This window comes from Oryzias latipes, chromosome 2, assembly GCF_053564925.1.
Source record: "Oryzias latipes strain Hd-rR chromosome 2, Olatipes_Hd-rR_3.1".
Taxonomy (NCBI): Eukaryota; Metazoa; Chordata; class Actinopteri; order Beloniformes; family Adrianichthyidae; genus Oryzias; species Oryzias latipes.
The window spans coordinates 38,435,825-38,459,677 of NC_136238.1; the positions used below are offsets into that span (position 1 = coordinate 38,435,825).

Genomic DNA, 23,853 nt, shown 5'->3' on the forward strand with positions numbered 1-23,853 from the left:
ATCATTGATATTTTGATGTAAACTGGATGTAATATAATATTTATCACACAGTTAAACTGAATATAATAGTTTATTTCATCTCAACCTTAGATCAACTGATATTTTTTTTCTTTTTCAAACTGTTTTTTTATTGAACAAGTCTTTATTGAAGAAATAGAAACAGAAAAACAGTGAAAAATCTTTGATTTTATTTGTTAAATGTCCTTTTTTAAATACTTTTCATGGGAATTTAATACGTATTGAAATCGAATAAACTTCTCTTTTGTTTTTTCCACTTTATTCATTATTTCACAATTATTGCCTTTCTTTGTAACTTACTTCTTTTTTCAGATTCCTTCATCCATTACTATAGTTAAGAAAAGCTTAAACAAATGTGTTTAAGTCTAGTTAGTCTGAGATGCGTTTTGGAGTCAAATCTGAAGACTATAATTAGTCACAGTGTGATGACGTCACACCAGCTCTAATAGTTTGCTCAAAACGGGTTTTTCCTTGTAAATTTTCTTTTCTTTGTTAGTTCATGAATTAAAACTGTTTTTGAAAAATACTGAAAGCGTTTTGAACCATTCTGAGATCCAGTTAAGCAGTTTATACGTTTCTTTTTAAATAAAGTTTCTGCACGTGACCCGGAAGTAAACAGCGAGAGGCGCTAGCAGCGTTAGCTTGTTGGCAGGCTAGCAGCGTTAGCTTTTGTTAAGAGGTCGGTGGTGTTTTGTTGGGACGTTTGTGAGGTTTTTGGACAGAAAGGACGATACGTGGTTCGTGTGGGAACTCTCAGCATTTTCCAAAGTGTCGTAAATGAGTGAAGCAGTGTTGAACGGAAAGACAACGTGGATTGCTGTGATTGTGAGACTAGCAGATGATCGATCGGAGCTGCAGTGAAGAGGACGGCGGTGTTTGTGGGAGTTGGAGCTGAAGATCGGAGCAGGAACCATGTCTTCAGAACCTCAGCAAGGTTCTGTCAGAGAACAACTTTCTGCTGCTGAAGGAACCATCCAGATCCAGAACGAGGAGGAGCTCTGTCGTCAGCGCAGACTGCTGGATAGCAGCTGGAACCCGCAGCTTCAGCTACACATAGTTGGTACGTTCACTGCTGCAGACAAATAGATCATGAACGTCTTTGTTTGTCTGCTATCTGTGCGGCTGGATAGCTCTGATGTCGCTGCTATTTTAGGATTGTATGTAAACAGGCATGATGGGAAATCAGTTTTGAACGAACCACCATGATTCACGTTTGAACGGCACGGCGTTTACTCTCTCCTGTGTGGATTTCTTTGGATGAAAGGAAAAGACAATTGGATAAGTGGAATGCTGTGTTTCCACATTTTATTGTTACAGGAAGATAGCGTCTGCCACAGATAATACATCCAATCTGTTAACACAGTTAAACCGGCGTCACTTGACTGTAAAAATCAGGTCTACAAGAAAAAAAAGTGCAAGTTAAAATGTGTTTTTCTTTTCAGGCCAGTGTTACGTATCCAAAGCTTTTGGTTCCTGACAGCAAATAGTTGTATTCTTTTAAATAACAGATCACCTAAATGCATTTTGCAAGACATTTTTTGCTGCCTTTTTTGTAAATCGAGCCCTATGAAATTCTGCACCAAACCAAATTGAGATTTTAGCATACTGTTACACCCCTATCAAAACTAAATTACAGTTTAAAAAGTCTTTTTTTTTCTAAACTTTAATTTTAGAAAAACTTCTTGGTCCATGTTTCAAGACGGGTTGATAGGTAGGCGACATCCCCACTGACCTCTTGCGCCTCTTGAGTTCATAAACATGCCGCTTCTGCCGTGGGTGTGGGAGGAGCTACTGTCAAAAGTTTTCTTTACTTCATTGTTAAAGACATGGAGGTTTATTTGTTCTACGAAAGCTTCACTGATCTCATCATGTCTCGGTTCATGAGATCATTCATACTCTTATTATTTGAAAGGCGTCTGCTTTTAACGCTACATCCGTCTCTGTGATCCGGTTTTTAGACTGCTGTCCCAGACGCTGCTGGGTCTGTCCCCAGTGAGAGGGGGTTTAAGCAGGGTTCCCGGGGGGTCTTGAAAAATCTTAACTTTAACTTTGGAAATAAGGGTTTAAAAAGGATTTTAAAAAGTCTTAAAGTTTGATATCTTGTTCCTAAAAACTGAAAGATCCGCCTTCCACGATCAGAAACATCATTGCAGTTCAGGTTCAACAGCTATTGGGTGACGAAGGTGTAATATGTATGCTCCCCTGGCATATTTGAAGTTTACTTTGCTAAATTGTGTTTTGTATTGTATTTACGTTTTGTAGAATAAAGTTATAACAAAAAAATCAGGTGATGGAGGTGACATGTCCACAGTATCAGCCTGGCTAATGAAGACGTGAGAACATTTTAACTCGCACATTTAGGCTACGTTCACACTGCAGGGCTTAATGCTCAATTCCGATTTTTAAAAAAAATCCGAATTGTTTGCTAGACCGTTCACATTTCCAAGTAAATCCGAACTTTTGTGATCTACAGTGTGACCGTGAAACAACCCAGAGTTGACCCGCATGCGCAGAAGAGTACTGGACGTCGAATGACGTCACTCGTTGTTTGCGGAAGTAGCTTACGTTAACATGGATGTCAACCACAGTGTTGTCAACAGCGGAGCTCTTTTTTCATTAATAAATTTATTTTCACAAAGGAGCTAGCACAATAACAATCTTCCCATTTTTAAGAAGGCATTGGAGCCGGGATCGTCTGTAACCACTGTTGTGGAATGGGAATGTGTATGTATTGGGCCCACGCGCGTGCGCGTTTGTGTAAGGGACAGGAAAAGAGCGCGTGCAGTGGGAGAGAATGGGGGGGGGGGCAGTGTTGGCGCGCATTCATGTTGTGTGTTACGGAGGAAGGACAACGGTAATAAAAGGAGGTTTCCCCCAGAATAAATGCTATGGACTCTTTATTAACCCATTCCGGAGAATCCTGGAGAATCTATGGGTCAGAACAGGGAGGAGGAGGAGGATCCGCCTTGGGTCCCCCGCGCTTCTGACCACGGTCGGGAAGGGGAGAAAGAAAGAAAAAAGTACTTGCGAGAAAATGTTCAACACCACGCTCGGCCATTTAGCTGTTAATTTTTTTTAAAAACCGCCCGGTTGCGATAAGAGCCCTGGAGTTTGAATAGTGCTGTCACCCCAAATATTAATACAATCGGGGACATCGTTTCCCTTCCACTGACGGGTCTCTGCAGCATCGTCCGCCGTGGTTGCTGTTTACGTTCTCGTTCCTGCCTATTTCAACGCAGAATGATGACGTTTGTTGCGTATCGATGACGTACGATTCGGATTAAGGTGGCCTGGCCGGTCAGACGGTGGTCGCAATTGAAAAGATCGAATACGTTTCGGATTCAGGACGGCAAACCCAAGTGGCCTGGGTCGTATTTGAAAAGATCGGATCTGTGTTATTCAGACTTTCATGAAAAGATCGGAATTGGGTCGCATAGGGGCAAAAAGATCGGAATTGGGTCGTTTCAGCCTGCAGTGTGAACGTAGCCTTATTTTCTTGTAGACCTGATTGTTACAGTCGGGTGATGCCGTTTTAAGAGCATCAACAGATCTGTGGCAAACACTATCTATGTGTAACAATGTCAACACAGCATTCCAGTTATCAAATTGTCTTTTCCCTTTATTGATGCTGACAACAAAGCCAAAGTGTGCCCACACAAGAGAGCGTAAAGAGATGGGAGGGGGGGGGGGGTCCTTGCGTCTGCATTAGCCATGCTGATACTGGTCACATTCGCACTGTCACCTCAGTTAGTTAATAGCTGGCGAACTGGAGTGACGTTTCTGACCGTGGAAGGCGGATCTCCCTTCGGGATTGTTTGGGAGTGGTTGATAATAGAACCTGGCTTCGTTCTTTTGGAGAACGGAACGCACGCTCACACACACACTTGCGCTGTGCGCTCCCACACTTGAGAGTCTTGGCGGAATACCGTGAGTAACAATAGTTCTGCCTTGGCGCAAAGTTAATACATTTGGGGAGAAAAAATAAACAAACAAAAAATACGTAAAACGTAACGAACGTGAAACGAACCGAAATGGCCGTACCGAAACGGTTCGGTCCAACTACGCGTACCATAACACTCCTATTAATTATCCAAAGTTCTTGGTTCCTGGCAGCTAATAGTTTTTCTTATTTTATCAAGCAGATCACCTACATGGGTCAATTTTATTTATTTTTATATAAAACCAATAAATGCATTTTGCAAGTAATTCTTTACTGCCTTTTTTGTACCGAAAAAATACAGAAAATAGATAGATAAAAACTATATTAATATCCCGAGAGAGAAATTCAGGTGTCTGACAGCAAAACACACAATAAATAACAATAAAATAATAGTTCATAAAATAGCAGTTCATATCAGGCAGATTTGTTAAACAGCCGTACTGAACCGAAATGTATCGAACCGAGCCCTACGAACCTCTGAATCGAACCCAATTGAGATTTTAGCGTATTGTTACACCCCTAACGCATACACACACACACACACACACACACACACACACACAGTCAAAAGTTCAAAAGGTCAGAGTAAATATGATATAACTTATGTACGGTTATTTCAACAACAAATATGCATTTTGACTATAAAAATGTATATCTACTTACAGTTTTATTTATTATGGCCCGCAGCAGCCGTCACTGACTGCAAAGACCATATTGTTTTTTTACAGTTGGAACGATTTTGGCGCCTTTCAGTGAAAATTTGACCCCTGCCGCATGCTCGAAGAGTCACCAAAATGTGCAAACACTTAATTGAAAACGAGTTATCCACAAAGTTAATGTCCCCCCCGAAGACGATGACATTACAGCGATCCCGTTAAAAAAAATAGGAATGGGCCGAAAATCACGTATGGGGCCAGAAAAAAATGGTTTAAAAATACAGATACGAAACCAAAACACACGTGGGGGCCTCGCCGCGGCCCTGCTGGCCCTGGCCTGGGTGGCGGATTTGGTCGCCTGGGGGGCAGTTGTTCCCTGCCTGCTCCCGTGTGGCGTTGGGGGGGTCTTGGTGTGGGGATGGCTGGACACTCTCCTTCCTTCTTTACACATTCCTCCATCCATTTTAGAAGAACATAAACACTCACCTGAGCACAGGTGTTAGCTCACCTTTGCACTAATAGTTTGCATGATAGAATGAATGAAATATTTCACACTAGTTGGTTTTAAGGCATAAGTATGCGTGTGTTAACACTGTTTTGTGTACATGTTGACATGGGGACATTTTTGCAGTGAGCAGGTGTGTTGATAACATTTGAGTGTGTGTGTGTGGACAGGCCCCGCCCTTTTTGTACTACATTTGAACTGTACCGTAATGACTACTATTGCTTACTCTAAGGCCGGGTTCACCAACCTTTTTGAGACCGAGGGCTATTTCATGGGCACCAAGTGGTATGAAGGGCGCCACTAAAAACCTCCTAGCCCCCCCCCCCCCCCCCCCCCCAAAAAAAAAAACAAACAACACAATTTGAGGACTTCCTTTTGTGTGCCCTATTTTTATTTGCTCATTTTACACACAAAAACATGCATGAATTTTCTAGACTCGTATTACAGGGGGGGGTCAAACTCAGTTGCAGAGGGAGCCTAATTTTAAAACAGACTTTAGGTTGCAGCCGAACAAGATAAATATTTATTGAACACACTAAAGCTAAACTTTTAAACCTTTAGAACTTTAACTTAATTTTAACTTTTTAAACATAAATGTAAATAAAAACAGACAGGAATATTAATCCTCACATTAATGGATTACTCAACCACCTCAACCTATTCTCAAAATCTTTACATTACATGAATCATAAGAATGTCCAGAAATTGTGTAATTTATTTGATCTATTTAAACTTTTGTAATAGACCCTTACTTTTAGTGATTATTTTTTAAGTTATATTTGTTTACATATTTGGGTTTTCTTTGTCTACCTTTATCTCAGAATTGATATTGTTGTCATTGACAGACATGCCGTGGTTGTTTGTTGAATATTTGCTTCAATAAAAAAAAAAAAGATTTTTTTTTGGGTGCATTCCCTGCGGGCGCCACAAGAGGTGCTCGCAGGCGCACTGGCGCCCGCGGGCACAGGGTTGGTGACCCCTGCTCTAAGGGTTATCTGGGTTAATATTCACATCCAGCACCTTTTAGTAGCGAATACACTACTGTTAAACCGCTTGCTGTTCACTTTCTCATTTTGCTAAATAAACCACTTATCTTTACTTAAACACCGCTTGCCTTAGCTTAGAACCTAGCATGGCCACCACTCTTTCCGCCTCTCCCCCTTTCTCCTGCCCCGTGTGCCATATGTTTAGTGATGATCCTGCCTCCTTTAGTGAAGATAGCGGTAGGTGTGTTAAGTGTAGTCTTGTGTTAGACTTGGAGGCCAGGCTGGAGCAGTTAAAAGCGCGCCTCCGCACAGTGGAAGCTAAGCCGGCTAGCCAGGTCGTTACTCGTGGCGCGGGCCGCGCTACCAGGGCTAACTTAGTTAGCACCCCAGCGCCATCCCAACAGCCGGGAGACAGTCAGGGGTTTGCACCGGTTGGGAGGAAACATAGTGCTAAACGCAAAAACTTAGAGCACCCGAGACTCCACGTTAGTAATAGGTTCTCCCCCCTCAGCGACACACCCGCTAATCACTCAACTCTGGTTATAGGCTCTTCTGAAGTTAGAAACTTGGAGCTCCCAGCGGCTACAGTCAGGTGTTATCCGGGGGCCAGAGTTGGTGACATCGAGGGGAACCTTAGGATGTTAGCTCAGAGTAGGGTTGGGCGATGTCCCTTAAATTGGCCGTTGACGATGTTTGCTGTCAACCATCGGGATGGACGGATGATATCGTCGGGGGGGGGGGCTATTTTTAATATTTCGGTCTTATATAATTGCTATTCGTTATTTTACTTTATTACTTTATTTATTTTATTTCCCAACTAATGACTCATCCGCAGTACTGAGGGAAATAACTTTAACAAGAAAAGTAACAAACAAACTAGAAAAGAAATGGTTTGCTCCCGCACTTAACTAGTCAAGTGGACCGGCGGAGCGCGGACTTACAGCTTTGTGTTTGAGGGGAAGGGGGGGGGGTGCTTTGTTACATGAGCGGTATGTGGGAGATTTAGAACTGCGATCCGTTCCGCAGCTCTAGGGGAACGGGCTACCGAACTCAGAACCGGGTCTAAAAGTGTGTGTCTGAGCAGAGGAACTTGAGCACACACACAGCGCTTTGGGGCGGTGTGAGCTTCAAAGCAGAAAGGCCGCTCAGTCCTTAGACATCGTTCAAACAATCACGTGGATTTGTGTTTTGAGTCGTGTCCCGACTAAATAAAGGCTGATGTTATTCCCACATGTTTAAATGCAGCCAAGATGCAGATTGCAGCACCACCGAAAGCTAATGTTGTTAGCCCGTGTTAGCATACTGCTAATTCTGGCTTCTTTGCGGCTCCGTTTTTCAACAGAAAAAGCAATGACCACACGGATTAAAATTAAAACGATGAGCGAACAGGCGTTTCATAATAATCGTAACATTATTAAAAGCACGTTTAGAAGATCGTCTTGTTACAGAGCTGACATATCAATGTATAAAGCCGCTCGGCAACATTGTTTTGTATTGAATTGTTACATTCAATAAAGTTTGAGAAAAAAAATAGCCGCTCGGCGGAACTGATATCCGCTTCCGGTTTTTCAAACCCTACTGCGCATGTGCGAATGATTTATTCCGACCAAAAGTGTGAGCCATGTGAACGTTTTTTATATTCTGAAAACATTTTTCTGGAACCATGTACACGTTTGGATTCTAATCCGACCATTGATCCGGTCAAGATATTATTCACATGTAACCGCGGCTTATGGTGTCGACTCGCAGCGTGGCGGGGGCGTGGCATCACGATGGTGTCTCTCCATCGGGATGTCAGTCACCCATCACGATGGACGATACCATCGTCCATCGGCACAACCCTAGCTCAGAGTAAGTCCAGGTTCCGTCGAGTCGTGATTCACGCAGGCGGTAATGATGCCCGACGGAGACAGTCAGAGGTGGCTAAGTTAAACGTAGCTTCGGTGTGTAAACTGGCTAAGACGATGTCCGACACTGTAATTTTCTCTGGTCCCCTGCCGAACTTAGTCAGTGATGAAATGTACAGCCGCTTTTCATCATTTAACCGCTGGCTTTCTAGATGGTGCCCAGAAAACGGCGTTGGTTTTGTGGACAATTAGAGCGTGTTTTGGGGGAAGCCCGGTCTCATCCCCTCCCCGTCTCTGCTCTGTACCTGACCGAGTACCTCGTCTCTGCTCCTGCTCCTACACCTGGCTGTGGTTCCTGTCTCCGGCTCGACTCGCGCCTTTGACTGTCCCCCCAACCACAGCTGGATGAAGCTCATCTGCTGGACTTTTATATATGTAGTTGTAGATTTAGATAGGTTAATTCTTCTCTAAGAGTTCTGGTAAATCGCCTGTCCGTCCTGGGGGAGGATCCCTCCTTCATGTGGGCACCCCTGAGGTTTCTTCGTTTTTTCCGGAATCCGTTTTTTTGGGGAGTTTTTCCTTACCGCGAAGGGGGGTCTAAGGGCAGGGATGCCAGTATAGCTTAGTCAGTTTGTTAGTTCATTTTAGTATTTTCCTATTGAACTCTTTGTATTCGTGATCCTTTTGAGTTCATGTTTTACTTCGAAGCCCATCGAGACAACTGTTGTTGTGATTTTGGGCTATACAAATAAAATTGAATTGAATTGAATTGAATCATTGTCTTATCCCCCCTCCCCTCCTATTATCACCCTCCTAACCGCCCCCCCTCTCTCTTACATTCCTCTCTCTTCTTCCCTTCTTCTTCTTCTAAAATATGTCCAACACAAGAGGCCCTCAGCTCTCATCTGCCTGCCCAGCTGTTGGACAGGACAAATAAAAAAAAAACAAAAAAAAACCAAAACACACGTGTTGAGGATATCACAAAGAAGTTTTGAAATCATTATGGGACAGCCACACGACCTACAGCTTGGCAGCCATTTTGTGGCGAACTCTGAGAATTGTTGAATTTTGTGTTTTTCCACGATATGGAAAAATGACACTTTTGTTTGAGGGATTTTCACAAAATTGCACACACTTGCTGCCAGCTCTAGTCTCCAGTCTGTGTAGACTGGAGCTGGCAGCAAGTACAGAAGTGTCGTTGACCTTTGACCTTGGGAAAAGACTCGCATCTTGCACTTTGAAAAAAAAAAAGCTCCTTTAGCACCAGATACAAACGAAAATTGGTCCCAGAGATTTTTAGCCATTGTCTCGTAATTTCTCAGGCATTCATTGCAAGGTACTGTGCATATGTTGGAAGTAGAAGTTGCAGATTTTGGATGGCGTGTCCGTGGCTAATTCGCAACCTTTTGATCTTAGCTAGCTTGCACGTGGTTTATTGGAATGTCGAAAAATGAAATATCCGATACCCTGGCCCACGCTGAACGAAACGATGTAACATACAACAAGATTGATAAAGGAATGTGGGCGTGATTAGCAAAAAACCGTCGCTAAAAATGTGCTACCTCGGCAGAAACGAAAAAATATGGATTTCTTTTTTTGAGAAGATTCAAAAGAAACCAATATATGCTTGTCAGCGATATCCAGAGTATGTTTTGAAATCATTACAGGATGGCGAAACAACCTTTTGTTTGGCGGCAATTTTGTGCCAAAATTTGCAGTTTCGACATTTTTGCGTTTTTTACAACATAGTAAAAAGACATTTTTTTCTAGCAATTTTCACAAAATTTGAGAAGGGTTAGGGTTAGGGTTAGTCTAGATCTACCTCTGGAGTTTCGTTGCACTGTGACCTCGAGGAGAGGCCGCCATCTTAAATTTTCAAAAAAAGCACTTTAGGACACAAAGTTGCTCCAGTACTAAATTTTACAAATTTGTAGCGATTGTCCCGTAAACTCTTTGGCATCAAGGGCAAGCTACTGTGAAAAAAATGTTGCAATTACAAGTTGTAGATTTTGAACTGCGTGCCCGGGGAAAGCTTGCAAAACTGGCGCACCGTTATAACTCTTGTGTTTTTCAATGGAATTCTGTGAAAATTGAATGCATGCATCCATGGCTGGTACTGAACATATTGAAAAACACTGGATATGGACATTTAAGGAATTTGGGCGTGGTTATCAAAAAGCCTCTTGCTAAGGACATCAAAAAGTTTAGTTTTTCCGATTTGTCTATAACTGATGTCAATCTGTTCGTTATCCTCAAGCGTCCAGCATTGTTAGCATAATTAGCATATGCATCTTTGACAAGCCTTGATAAAGGTGAGCAGTAAGGGCGGCGGTGCTGCGTAGAGGGGGGTAGCAGTGGTGTACAGGTGGGCGGCGGGGGCAGTTAGAGCCTGCGGGCCATACAACGCCGCTTGCGGCTTGAATAATACACTAGTAATTTAAATTTAAACCTGATGTTTCTTGCTGTTTTGGGTATAAAATGCAAATGGGCCTGCTTCACTGTTGAGTGTGAAGCAGATCACAAAATGAGTTAATGGTATATATTAACAACACACAAAGTCTTCAAAAAATAAAAAAGGGTCTCATTTTGTATTTCTGCAGTCCTCCCCCAGCATTGGATGACTGAAGATGAAGATCTCTCCAACCGACAAAGGAACTTCAGAGTTGAACTGGAGAAACCGGACCTTCCGCATTATAAAGAGGAACCGGAGGAACCAGAACCATCACCGATTAAAGAGGAGCAAGAAGGGTTCTACAACATTCAGCTTGATCTGAAGCAGGAGACTGATACCTTGATGGAGATTCCTACTAATGAGGAAGATGAAAAAAGGGAAGCAGATCTAAACAATCAGCAGAGGAACTTCAGAGTGGAACATGAGGAACCAGAACCTCCTCAAACTGAAGAGGAACAAGGAGGACAACAACTTCCAAAGATTAAAGAGGAACTAGAACCTCCACAGATTAAAGAGGAGCAGGAAGAACCAGAACCACCACACATTAAAGAGGAACCAGGGGAACTCTGCATCAGTCAGGATGAAGAGCAACTTGATCTGAAGCAGGAGACTGATACCTTGACGGAGATTCCTACTAATGAGGAAGATAAAAAAAGTGAATCAGATCTAAACAATCAACAGAGCTTTAATGTAACTGATAGTCAGGATGAAGAAGGAAACCAACATGAAGAATCAACATCAACTACAGATAAAGGGACAGACTCACAGATCAGAGATCAGAGGAAGAGAATAGACAGAAGTCATGTCCAAAGTGTGGACAGCACTCACTTGTCAGAAAGTCAGTGTGACTCTGATGGTAATAGAAAAGATGATTTGGTTAAGAAACACAAAGTATCTTCAAAACAGGAAAGACTTTATTTTTTCAAGTCTGGTGAAAACTCAAGAATAGCTAAGAAACCTTTTGATGTAAGATTTCATACAGGAGAGAAGCGATTATCATGTAAAGAATGTGATAGAAGTTTTAGTCAAATATCTCATCTAAAAAGACACATGAGAATTCATACAGGAGAGAAGCCTTTTCCTTGTAAAGAATGTAAAAAAAGTTTTAGTCAATTATATGATCTCCAAAAACACATGAAAACTCACACAGGAGAGAAGCCTTTTTCTTGTATAGAATGTGACAAAAGCTTTAGTCAAATATCTCATCTTAAAACACACATGAGAACTCATACAGGAGAAAAGCCTTTTTCTTGTAAAGAATGTAATAAAAGTTTTAGTGAGCCATCTAGTCTGAAAATACACATGAGAACTCACACAGGAGAAAGGCCTTTTTCTTGTAAAGAATGTAATAAAGGTTTTAGTGATTCATCTAGTCTCAAAATACACATGAGAACTCACACAGGAGAGAAGCCTTTTTCTTGTAAAGAATGTGACAAAAGCTTTAGTCAAACATCTCATCTTAAAACACACATGAGAACTCATACAGGAGAGAAGCCTTTTTTTTGTAAACAATGTAATAAAAGTTTTAGTGAGCCATCTAGTCTGAAAATACACATGAGAACTCACACAGGAGAAAGGCCTTTTTCTTGTAAAGAATGTAATAAAGGTTTTAGTGATTCATCTAGTCTCAAAACACACACGAGAACTCATACAGGAGAAAAGCCTTTTTCTTGTATAGAATGTGACAAATGTTTTAATCGAAAGTCCCATCTCAAAACACACATGATAACACACACCAGAAAAACATATTAAAACATTCTGACAAAGGATTTATTAAAAAAACTTTAAACTCAGGAAAACGTAGAGTAGAAAATTGTACACGGGGTTTACATCAGAAGAGGGACAGATTTGGAAAAAGTACATATTTTCTTCCATAAAGACAGAAACTAGCATTGTATTCGAAATTATGATTTTTAGATTGAAATATTTTAAACCCTGGTTTTATGTTGCCATATACGATTTGGATATACCAGTTATGTACCTTCTTTGAAAGCCAGAAGTACCTAACAGTCAGTCACATTCACTGCCACCCACCCATTCACACACTGATGATATAACCTATATAACCACCAGGATCACTAGCCGTGGTTACATGGGCAGAATATCTTGATCGGATCAATGGTCGGGTTAAAATTCACCCGTGCACATGGGCACAGAAAACCTTTTTCCGATTAGAACAAATGTTCCCATGGCTCACACTTTCGGTCGGAATGAATGATTTGGGCATGCGCAGCAGTGTAAAATCACCCGGATGAGGAACTAGGTCCCGTTGTAAACAAACCGCTGCCACAGACAGACAGCATGTGCAGCAGCTCCGTAATACAAGACGATCTTCCAAACGTGCTTTTATTAATGTTATGAATATTATGAAAAGCCTGTTCGCTCAATGTTATATTTAATCTGTGTGGTCAGTGCTTTTTTTGTGGAAGAATTAAACTGGAAGAAGGGTTAGAGCAGGCTAACACGGTCTAACAACATCATTAGCCTGATGGACACAAAATCCAGGACCGTGCGAGAAACGCATCAATCTGCATCTTGGCTGCACGTAAATGTCTGGGAATAACATCAGCCTTTATTTTGTTGAGACACAACTGGAAACACAAATCCACGTGACACCACTCAACATTTATTTCTGCTCTGAAAAGTTCACACAGACCGCCCCAAAGCCACTCTGTGAGCTAGCGGCCCGAGCTCTGTTCGAACACGGTTCCACCTGAGTCCTGCAGTCGCTAACCCAGAGCGGCGGGACGGCTCGCAGTCTGAATTCTCCCACTCATAACAAAACAACAAAACGCACACGTAAAAAAGCCTCCTCCCCCCCCTCAGACACACAATTATTAATCCGGTTGTTCTGCTCACTCGGGTGCCAGTGGACCGAGTGAGCGTCGTTGGGCACGAAGCACTACTTCCCCGCATCTCTCTCGTGAGGGGTGAAAGAGAGGGGAGAGCCAGCTGGGCGAGAGCGGAGCGGCGCTTTTCACGGGGCGTCCGCAGAGCAGCTGGCCGGTCCCGTATGCGCTCCAAAGCTTTCTCTCAGCGACACATCGTCTATGCGTGATGTAAACCAGAGCAGTAGTGACACACGATCGGAATGACCGTTTGCATGCTCCACAAACGGATAAACGGTCGGTATAACCCACTTATCTTGATCAGAAAGAAATTCTGATCAGAACGAGTCCGATCGGGGCAGAGTATTGCGAACGGCGCGTTTACATGACGCATTTTCTTTCCGATCAGGCATTCATTCCGATTACTTTTGCCCATGTAAACGCGGCTAATGTGGGGTTCAGTTTGTCCAATGACACTTTGACACATGGACGGGCAAAGTGGTAGTTCAACCTGCGATCTTCTTTGCAACACAGCTGATGACTTGAGTTTTACTGCTTTCATTGACAAAAAATGTAAAATGTTCTGCAAGATGAACTATTTCAGATGTATCAGTTAATAGAAATGTGTTGTTTTGTATTATTAGAGTGAAATCTTGAACGGATTCAATGTGGTAGTTGTTTATGATGAGTATGTTGTTCATGTGCGTGTTACCATAACAACACTAGAAAGCTTTTGTAGACATCTTTAATTCTGACACTTTTTATGGGATCAGTGAATAGTTGATTTTTATTTTAAACAAAAAGTAGTAACTGCGGTTTATGTTTTGTTAGACCAAGTTTAGTGAGGAAAAGATTTTCCTAAAAATGTATGAAGGACGAGGTGGATAAAGAACCAGACTGGTGTTGGTGTTTGTGTCTGGTGTTCATGTGATTCATGTTTTCTAGTAGACATTAGAACTGTTCCTCTGTTATGTTTGGTTCTCAGTGTTCTGTACCAATCTTATCTGTGAAGAATAAAGTGGACGTGAACATTAGTCAGAAGTGTGGAGTCTTTCCCACGGTGTGGGTTTCTGCTGTTTGTTGCTTCTCTGCTGGTTTCAAAGCTGGACTCTGTTCCAAAAAGCAGAGTATGTGACTTTCCCGGGTAAGTTCAAGGTTAAATTAGTTGATGTAGTTCATTTTTAGTCTGCATGGTATTTTAAATATGAAGGACTGCTTTCACTATGAAACACGCATATTTTCAATAATCCAATCCATCTTCCTCCGCTTAACTGGGACCAGGTTGCGGGGTCAGCAGTCTAGGAAGAGATCCCCTGACTTCCCTCGCCCTGGCCACTTCCTCCAGCTCCTCTGGCGGGAACATGAGGCATTCCCAGGCCAACTGAGATTCGTAGTATCTCACGTGTCCTGGGCCTTCCCTGGGGCCTCCGCTCAGTGTGACATACCCGGAACACCTCTCCAGGGAGGCGTCCAGGAGGCATCCGGACTAGCCACCTCGACTGCCTCTTTTTCGATATGGAGGAGAAGCGGTTCTACTCCAAGCTCTCCACAGGTGACCGAGCTTCTCACCCTATCTCTACGGGAGCGTCTAGCCACCCTACGGAGCAAGTTCATTTCAGACGCTTGTATTTGGGACCTCGTTCTTTCGGTCATGACCCACAGCTCATGACCAAAGGTGAGTATTGGAACAAAGATCGATCAGTAAATTGAGAGCTTTGCTTTTTGGCTCAGCTCTCAACTGACCGATAAAGCGACCACACAACTACGGACGCTGCTCCGATCTGGCTGTCAATCTCATGCTCCGTTCTTCCCTCACTGGTGAACAAGACCCCAAGGTATTTAACCCTTGTGCTATCCTAGGGACTTTACCATTGGGAGTTGGGTCATTTAAACCCACTAGACAGTGCGCTGAACCTTTTTTCTCCAATGATTTGTGAACCTCACTGGTGTCCATGGATTACATAAAATCTTTCCACCTTTGTCATGGTAGGAAGAACACGTCAATGTAAGCGTGGGGTCATCTAAGATAGCACAAACTCAGGCTAAGTGGAGGAAAAGTTGGGATTTCTGGTGTTTTTTACGGAGTTGGAATGGTTTCCTCCCACAAAAAGGCCTTTTTCTAGTTTCCTGCAGATGAATTCTTTTCCTGCTGGGAGTTCTCATCTGGGTTTGCAGATTCTTAGTTGGAGGAAAACTTGGAGCAAATTCTTCCCAGAAAAAGGATTTTCTCTGGAGTGAATTGACATGAACAGAGTGAGTTTGGACTGAAAGCAGCAACAGGGAGGAGATGTTAGAGCTTCATCAGAAAACAGCTTTCTGGAGGAGTTGGAAGACGTCAACAGTCCCAGTGATGGTGAGGAGGAGGAGCTAAGACTTCCAAAGTCAGAGCTAAAGATGGAGGAGCAGCAGGAGGAGGTTCTTCACTGAAGGAGAGCACAAGTCCAGCTTGTCAGTGCTTTGCTGATTGGCTAGTTGGATGTGTTCTTTGATGAGCTTTTCAATCTGACGTCTGCTTGGAGGACTGTTTTCATCCTTTTTTTCTTTAGAAATGCATTTGTACTTCACTCTCTGTGTTAATACAAAATGACTGAGATACTCTGTCACATTTGAAAGTTTATCAGAAGAGTTATTGAAACAGGAAGTCTGAATCTGTGAAGATCTTTCTAACTTTACCAAGTTCTGAGTCCTGCACTCTGATTGGTTGACTCCCCCCTCCTCTAACCCTCCCCTCCTCATTCCATTAGCGGACACAGATCAGTTTTGACAGAAGTTTTTCGCAAGGAATGTGTCAGAAGTCCGAGCGCAGATTCACGCACACACAGAAGCAGATCTGAGCAGTTGTAATCACAGATTTTAATTTGTAACTCTAAATGAACACATGCAAATGGGAATTTGTCGGTTCACAGCAGAATATTTTTTACACACAGATGCAGATTCCTGGTGAATAAGTTTTCACATTCTGTTTCTCACGTCAGAAGTTCTCACATCACATCACATCTACATCCTCGTCCATTAAGACACATTTTTACCTTTAGAAGTATAGTGTCCCCCCTGAGACTGGAAGACCGGAATCCATAGTCAAGTCAAACCAAAGACTAGAAGATTGAGACCAAAGCCTCCCTGCTTGGCACTCAATTTAAAGGGGGTGGGTTGGGGGTCAAACTACCAAATGGTTCCTGAGTGCAGCTGTGTCTGCAGCTCACCGCTCCCCCAGGGGATAGGTCAAATGTGGAGAACAGAACTTTTTGTTCTCATATCCTCTACTTCTGGATAATCACCTAGTTTAGTGAGAAGGTAAGTGTTTTTTCAGTGGTCGTCCAATTACTGTATCAGAGAACTGGACTGAGTGACCCCTCCCCCCTAGAGTTCCAAATAGAAAGTACAAAAGTACGAGGGGGTGTGATCCAGCTAGGCTCCCCCCTACAAAACTCCAGCTTAACCCTTGTGCTATCTTAGATGACCCCACCCTTACATTGACGTGTTCTCCCTACCATGACAAAGGTAGGACAAAGATTTCATGTAATCCATGGACACCAGTGAAGATCACAAATCATTGAAGAAAAAAAGGTTCAGAGCACTGTCTAGTGGGTCTAGATGACCCAACTCCCAATGCTAAAGTGCCTAGGATAGCACAAGGGTTAAAAGATGAAATCCTGATAATGCTCATTGAATTAGTGGTTACAAATGGGAGTACAAATACAAAATTAAAAAAAGCAAATTTACAAGAATAAATGTTTCATAAAGCTTTTGAAAATACATTTTAAAAAAGAGACCCCACAGTCATTTTACAGAAAAAAAATCTTAAATGTCAGGAAAAAAGAAACGTCATTTCTGAAATACAATTGGTCTCTTCCAGTCTTTGGCACAAGCTTCTTCTGCAGGGGTGGTTTAGTCCGGCCCAAACATGAAGAGTAAAAATCATAAGGATGTTTAAAAAAGAAAGCAGGTTTTTAGTCCATTCCTCTAGCGAGTTATATTCATATTCATATTATTATTCATATTATATTCATATTCATACCAAGATGGCGGCGGCGCGTGCACACGCAGCGGCACAGCGCTCTCTGTTTTTGTTTGTTTTTTTCATGTTTTTGTTGGTGCTACAGACACTGGAAGCGTTTACTCAGTACAGCAGGACGGAACTACTTCAACTTAGTTGGAATTGTCAATTTAATACTCCCCCAAAGTTGGACTTTATACCACCCGAGATCCAACGGACTGCCACGGCCTTAACCATACCCCCCCCCCCCCCCCCCCCCCCCCCTGTGGCCAAGGAGACGGAGAAGATACCGTAAACAAAAGCGGGGGAGGAGAAGCGGAGCACGCGCCAGGCTACATGCTAACCCGCATCGACCAGCTCTCCCCAGTCTCTTCCTCGCTAACGTAAGATCGCTCGCCAACAAACTGGATGAGTTTCGGCTACGGATCGTCTCGCGGCGGATGGACAGCTGTGTGGCCATCATAACAGAAACCTGGCTGGACAATAACACACCTAACGCCGCGGTGGAGCTAGCGGACCGTTCTTTGTTCCGCGCGGATCGGACTGCAGACTCCGGTAAGGGCAGAGGCGGCGGACTGGCGCTTTACATTCACAACTCCTGGTGTGCAGCCACACGCATCATCGGAACGCACTGCACACCCGACCTGGAATACCTGGCGGTGAAATGCAGGCCATTTCGAACGGCGAGGGAGTTCTGCTCTATCCTGATCATAGCTGTTTACATCCCACCTCAAGCTAACGCTAAGCTAGCGCTAGAGGAGCTCTACTGTCTGATCAGCAGGCAGATGAACTCCATCTCAGAAGCAGCTGTGATCGTGGCAGGAGACTTCAATCATGTGGAACTCAAAGCAGTGCTCCCCAAATTTCAGAAGTTTATTCACTTTCCCACCAGAGACAACAACACACTGGATCAAGTTTACTGCAACATCCCAGGTGCATACAAAGCTGCAGCAGCTCCTCACCTGGGGCCTCATTTATAAAACTTTGCGTAGGATTTGCGTCAGAAGTGGCGTACGGATGAAACATAGGACGTGCGTACGCACAGAAATATTCGGAGTTATAAAACCGTGCGCACGCACATCCTACGCATCTTTCCCTTAATAAATCACAACCAATTCTAAATGCAGCGCAGCTTTTGCGGCCTCATCACACGCCCATAGTTGCCCATAAATAGTCCGTGAAACGCCCACAAATGAATATTCATTGATTGCGAAACCATGCCAAACACGAAGAGAAAATCAAAAAAACGTAACTTCACTCAATGTGAAGTAGAAAGTTTTCGTTGGCGAGGTGGAAAAGAGGAGAATAATGTTGTTTGGAGGGCACAGTGTGGGCATTACTAATGCCAAAAAGGCACGTGAGCGGCAAACGGTGGCAGACGCCGTAAATGCTGCAGCCTCACAACCTCGGACCGTGGCCGAAATAAAAAAGAAAAGGTCGGACATCAAAGTCAAAGCAAAAAAACGTCTAGCGCTGTACCCCCCCCCCCCCCCCCCCCCCACACACACACCCGTGTCTGCCACGGGTGTGTGTGTGTGGGGGGGGGGGGGGGGGGGACACCGGAGCTGACCCCTCCTGATGAGAGACTGGCGGCAATAATTGGGGAATCCCTTTTAAGTGGAGTGGTGACTGAGGCGGAGGGGGACACCGACGCGCCAGATGCACCGGGTGACACACCCCCAAAAGCCCGCAGAGGAAGTCGGAACCGGCTCATAAGCCACTCGTCCTCGTTTGCCAACAAGTCTCCTTGTTGTCTAAAGATGCGTTCACTCCGAATTCTTCCATTTGCCACATCTTCTAAGAGCGCAAGATCAGCCATTGTGCGTCATTACGCATTGTGATGGGGCATTTTATTTCCATCCATTTAATTACATCTGACAAGCTACAGATGTCGGTAATAATCCACGTGGAAATGGGAAATTGTTCAGCGCAAATGTAATTTCTTGTTGCTTTCTGAATGGTCGAGACATACGCCATACATTGTTTTATGAAAAATAAAACAAACTAAAGGCATATGCATGAATACCATAATTCTGTAGCTTATGAAGAAATGTTTTACTATGAAAACATCTTTCCCTAGTGGACAATTAATGCATCTCTCTCTATCTATCCATCTGTCTGTCTGATTGCTCCTATATCTGCTCCGCCAGACGGACACATTGACGGGAATATCAGTTGTGTACATTATTTCGTTCTGTTAACTATATTATTTATATTATTTATGAGGATGAATTGCACAACATGCCAATATTGCAGAACATGTTTCACTTTTCTTTTTGCAAATATGTGTTCATTTGAATTTCTGTTGTAATTTTCGTTTGATTTTTTTATTTGTTTCACTGCTGATCGATCAAACGGGTGTTCGTGTTCGTGTAGGCTGTTAATTGTAAGACTTGCTTTGTGAAGTCTTCATGTTATTTATGGGAGGCAGTATTGTCATTTTCATTTTCACGTGTTTCTTCCATCTGCCGACGGTGTCGCCGTTTCTCATTTCACCCGTTTTTGTGCGTACGCCTGGGTCAGAGCTTGCGTGAAGGACCGCACATTTTCCCGTCAAGTTTGCTTTTTATAAATCTCAACTATTGCGTAGAGAGTGGCGTACGCCTTCTTTTGTGCGTACGCAACGTTTATAAATGAGGCCCCTGGGCATGTCAGACCACATCTCTGTGGAGCTAACCCCCACATACAGACCTCTGATCTGCAGGACCAAACCAACCATCAAAACAGTTCAGGTATGGACCGAAGAGGCTTCTTCTGCACTACAGGACTGTTTTGAACTCACTGACTGGGAGGTGTTTAAAGATGGCTCAGACCTGGAGGCCTACACAACATCCGTCCTGAGCTATGTGCAGTTTTGCACCGATGCTGTTCTGCCCACAAAGTCCATCAAAGTCTACCCAAACCAGAAACCATGGTTTGATGGAACAGTACGGTATTTGCTCAAAGCTCGGGATACAGCCTACAGGTCAGGTGACAGGCTGGCCTACAGCAGAGCCCGGACAGAGCTGAGGAGGGGCATCAACCAGGCCAAGCGCAGACACAGACAACGGGTGGAACAGCACTTTGCTAATAACAACCCGCGGGAGATGTGGAGAGGCATCAGAACCATCACAGACCACAGGAGCAGCAAGCAGCAGACCACTCATGACCCCACCCTGCCTGACACTCTAAACAACTTCTTTGCACGCTTCGAGACGCCCGGCAGCAGCAGAGACTCTGGTCCTCTATTACAGCTGGAGGAGCAGTCCGAGCCTCTCGTCCTGCAGCTACATCAGGTGAGCTCCACTCTGAGGAGGATCGACACCAGCAGAGCCGCAGGACCAGATAAGGTGTCAGGTCGGGTTCTGAAGCTGTGCGCACATCAACTGGCTGGAGTTCTCCTGGACATCTTCAATTGGTCCCTGCAGCTCACCCCAGTTCCTGTGTGCCTCAAGTCCTCCATCATCGTGCCGGTGCCAAAAAAATCCTCTGTCTTGTGCCTCAATGATTACCGGCCGGTCGCTCTGACACCGGTGATCATGAAGTGCTTTGAGAGGATCATCCTGAACCACATCAAGGACATCATCCCTGCCACTCTGGACAGTCATCAGTTCGCTTACAGGGAGAACCGATCGACAGAGGACGCAGTCTCACTAGCCCTGCATGCTACCCTGTCCCACCTGGAGCATCCTGACACCTATGTCAGGATGTTATTTGTGGACTTCAGTTCAGCCTTTAACACGGTGATCCCGGACAAGCTGACACTGAAGCTTCACAACCTGGGTCTGCCTGCCTCCCTGTGCCTCTGGATCAAAGACTTTCTCACCAACAGGCCCCAAGTGGTGAGAATCGGGGACTCAACATCATCCACTCTGATCCTGAGCACAGGAACACCACAGGGGTGTGTCCTCAGGAAAATTGTGAAGAATAGTTAGAAACTGCCTTTAACTTTTATTACACTAATGGTTTAAACTTAATTCACTGAGCATGTATTGTCATCTCAAAATTATATTACATTTGAAGACAGCACAGCCAAACTATTGTTCTAACAGTTTCTTCCCATACTCCCTCTTTTCTGTGCATGTGTTTTCTGCTGAGCAGGCCTCAGACTTATCTTCACTTTAGCCTTGGAGCTTCTCTCCACCAGTAACCTGTGGGTGTGTTTTTCACACGAGGTCCATCAGACGATCTTCTGAATATGCAAATGCAGGGTTTTTATACCAAAGCCCATCCCTGAGCTCGTTGGTTCGGACTTTGAATGTACCATGTTCATCTGTCTGTCCCCTTCGTGTTTGGACGAAGTAAAACCTCCACAAAAGCTAAGTTTTGTCTCTGAGTCGTTATTCATTTATTTTTGTGTGCAAGTAACTGACGGGTACAAACCTAATATTTAATACAGTCCTTTCTAGAGAATCCAGTTTCCTCACATTTGGTCCTTCTGAGCCGGCCGACTGACGCCCTGGACATCGCTGGAGCCCCTGGGGGGGGTTGCCCGAAAGCCACGCGTGGTCTGAGACCACAGTCTCAGCATTGAAACATCCGCCTTCAGGATCGGCGGCCCTCGCCCTTGGATCCAGTCGTGCCCTCGGCGGCGTCGGACCCTCATCAAATAACGAGGTTATTTGATCGAAGTGAGTATGCAGCACAGAAAGTCTGTCCTCTCTTTACTTGCTAGGGTTGTATGTTGACTGTGTCTGTGTCTTGTGTGTGGGTGCCTCATCTCTTGGGGAAGAACAGGGAGAGCCGTGTGCAGTCACAGTGCTGCGCGTGCACGCTGACCACAGGAGCGCCTGCAGTCAGCCTGCTGCGGGTGCATGTGTCCTCCTTCACGGGAGATGACAGGGAGAAGTGTGTAGCTTAAGAGAAAAAACGTGCTGTCGGCTGTGTGGACGGACAGATTCGGTTAAGGCGCGTCGTGCACGGCATTTGGGAATAAACGGAGCTCCGGGGACTTCATGTGTGTGTAACGTTTTTTTTATGTCTCTGTCTATGTCTGACTGTGCTTTCTGCGACGGCTTCTGTGGTGTATGCTCGCTTTGATTAATGCCTCATGATGGCTTTGATTCATATCTTATTCTAAATAAATGCATAATGAATATGGTGACTCAGTTGACAAATAATTAGGCTTCTTTTCTGATTCTCCAAGCTTTTTCTGCTGATTAGATTCAGCGCTGGAGAATCCATAAAAAGGGTTACTTGGGTGGGAGCTCTGGTTTCTGATTGAAATTGAGAAGCTGGTTCTCAGGACAGCCACATCCGCAAAGGGGCCTAGCCTTTGTAGAAGCATGGTGTGGTCGATGACTTCCTGAGAACGTTGTAGCTGATCGTCGATCAAAAACCTCTAAAAGATGGGGGGGACTCATTCACAAAATCTCACTAAACAGTAAGAAAGCACATTGCTCAGGTCCAGAAAACTTTTCATAAAGTTTGGAAGTATGTGGAAAGTCAGGAGCAGACATCAATCAAGTATTTGGATAAATGGGTTAAAGAGTATGGATTTCATAGAAAGTTAAGCAGCCTCAAAGTGCAGGACAGAGTAGAAGGAGGGGGAGCAGCTTCACAGATCAGAGTGCGCGTGCCCGAGCCTGCAGACAGGCGGATGAAAACTTGCAGAAAGGAGGGGTGATTTCTCCGTTGTAAGCAGATGTAACAGCTTTCTCAGCTCTCAGAATGAAGATAGGACGCGTTTTAGTGTGCATTTTAGTGTTTAGGATATGGACTAGGGTAGATGCTCAGAAAAAAGCTATAGAAAGTATCATTTCTTACAAAGCAGATGTGGATCATTTTGTGGAGGACACACCTCCCACTTGTATAAACATGATCAGACTCGGATGGCTGGTGCAGCCTTCCCTTTTTTTAGTTCACTTTCCCCTGCTCATAAAAAGTTTGATTGCAGCCTTCTGACCCCACTGATCAGGTCCCTGCATTTCTGCTTGTAAATCAGGATTGACCCCTTAAAAGCATTCCTGAGGATCTCTGGTTCCCTAACTCGCCTTATATATATATATATTTTTTTTAATGGGCATGTCTGCTAATCTTTCTAAGTTTTAACTCTCAGGGCAATAAGTGCAGTAAGACTAAACTTCAGCTGGCCCAAACTCAGGTTAAAATTTTTTGGGACATTTAGCTTCTGTTTCTAGCAAAATTGTTTCTCTCCCCGGACCTCACCACCTTATCTGATCAGCCCCCCACCTTTACTCACTCGCTGTAAGCTGTAGCTGCTTGCGCTGCTGATAGTTAAAACAATGTCACCTGTGATTCTCTTGTGCGAGTTCTCCAGAATCACATGCAGTATGCTCCACTCCCTTCCGTCCAAGCATTACCATTGGTCAAACTGTTATCAGCCTGTTCATGCTGCTGTTGAAATGAGACGCAGTTCTTGTCTGTTTCACTTTCAATGTGTTTTTTCACAATTTTTATTTTTTAATTTTTATTTATTTTATTTTTTTCCTGAATTTTTCTACTCTCATGCCTGGCTCTATTGACACCATTGATGATTTACATGATTGTTTGAAGAAAGCTGTGAGAACAAAGGAAACATTGAGTCTGCCTCCAGCTCTCTCCTCCCCACAGACTCTGCATCCCGACCAGAAGGCCCCTGTCGGTGACCTGCTTTACCTGAAGGCCATTCAACGGACTGATTGG

At 43.9% G+C, this 23,853-nt stretch overlaps 3 protein-coding genes across 10 annotated transcripts in view; 2 read left to right on the forward strand and 1 right to left on the reverse strand.

The window, feature by feature from the left end:
- LOC110014093 (NACHT, LRR and PYD domains-containing protein 12-like) overlaps positions 1-23,853 on the reverse strand; it is a 471,367-nt gene that overhangs the window by 75,693 nt on the left and 371,821 nt on the right. The window lies entirely within an intron of this gene.
- Positions 1-23,853, forward strand: part of LOC105355210 (NACHT, LRR and PYD domains-containing protein 12) — a 212,952-nt gene that overhangs the window by 20,670 nt on the left and 168,429 nt on the right. The gene's annotated exons all lie outside the window — the stretch shown is intronic.
- Positions 524-14,266, forward strand: LOC111948636 (uncharacterized). Its single transcript, XM_023962473.2, has 2 exons — positions 524-1,078; positions 10,553-14,266. Exons 1-2 carry the CDS (start codon positions 931-933, stop codon positions 12,154-12,156), a joined length of 1,752 nt encoding a protein of 583 aa, XP_023818241.1. The 5' UTR covers positions 524-930; the 3' UTR covers positions 12,157-14,266.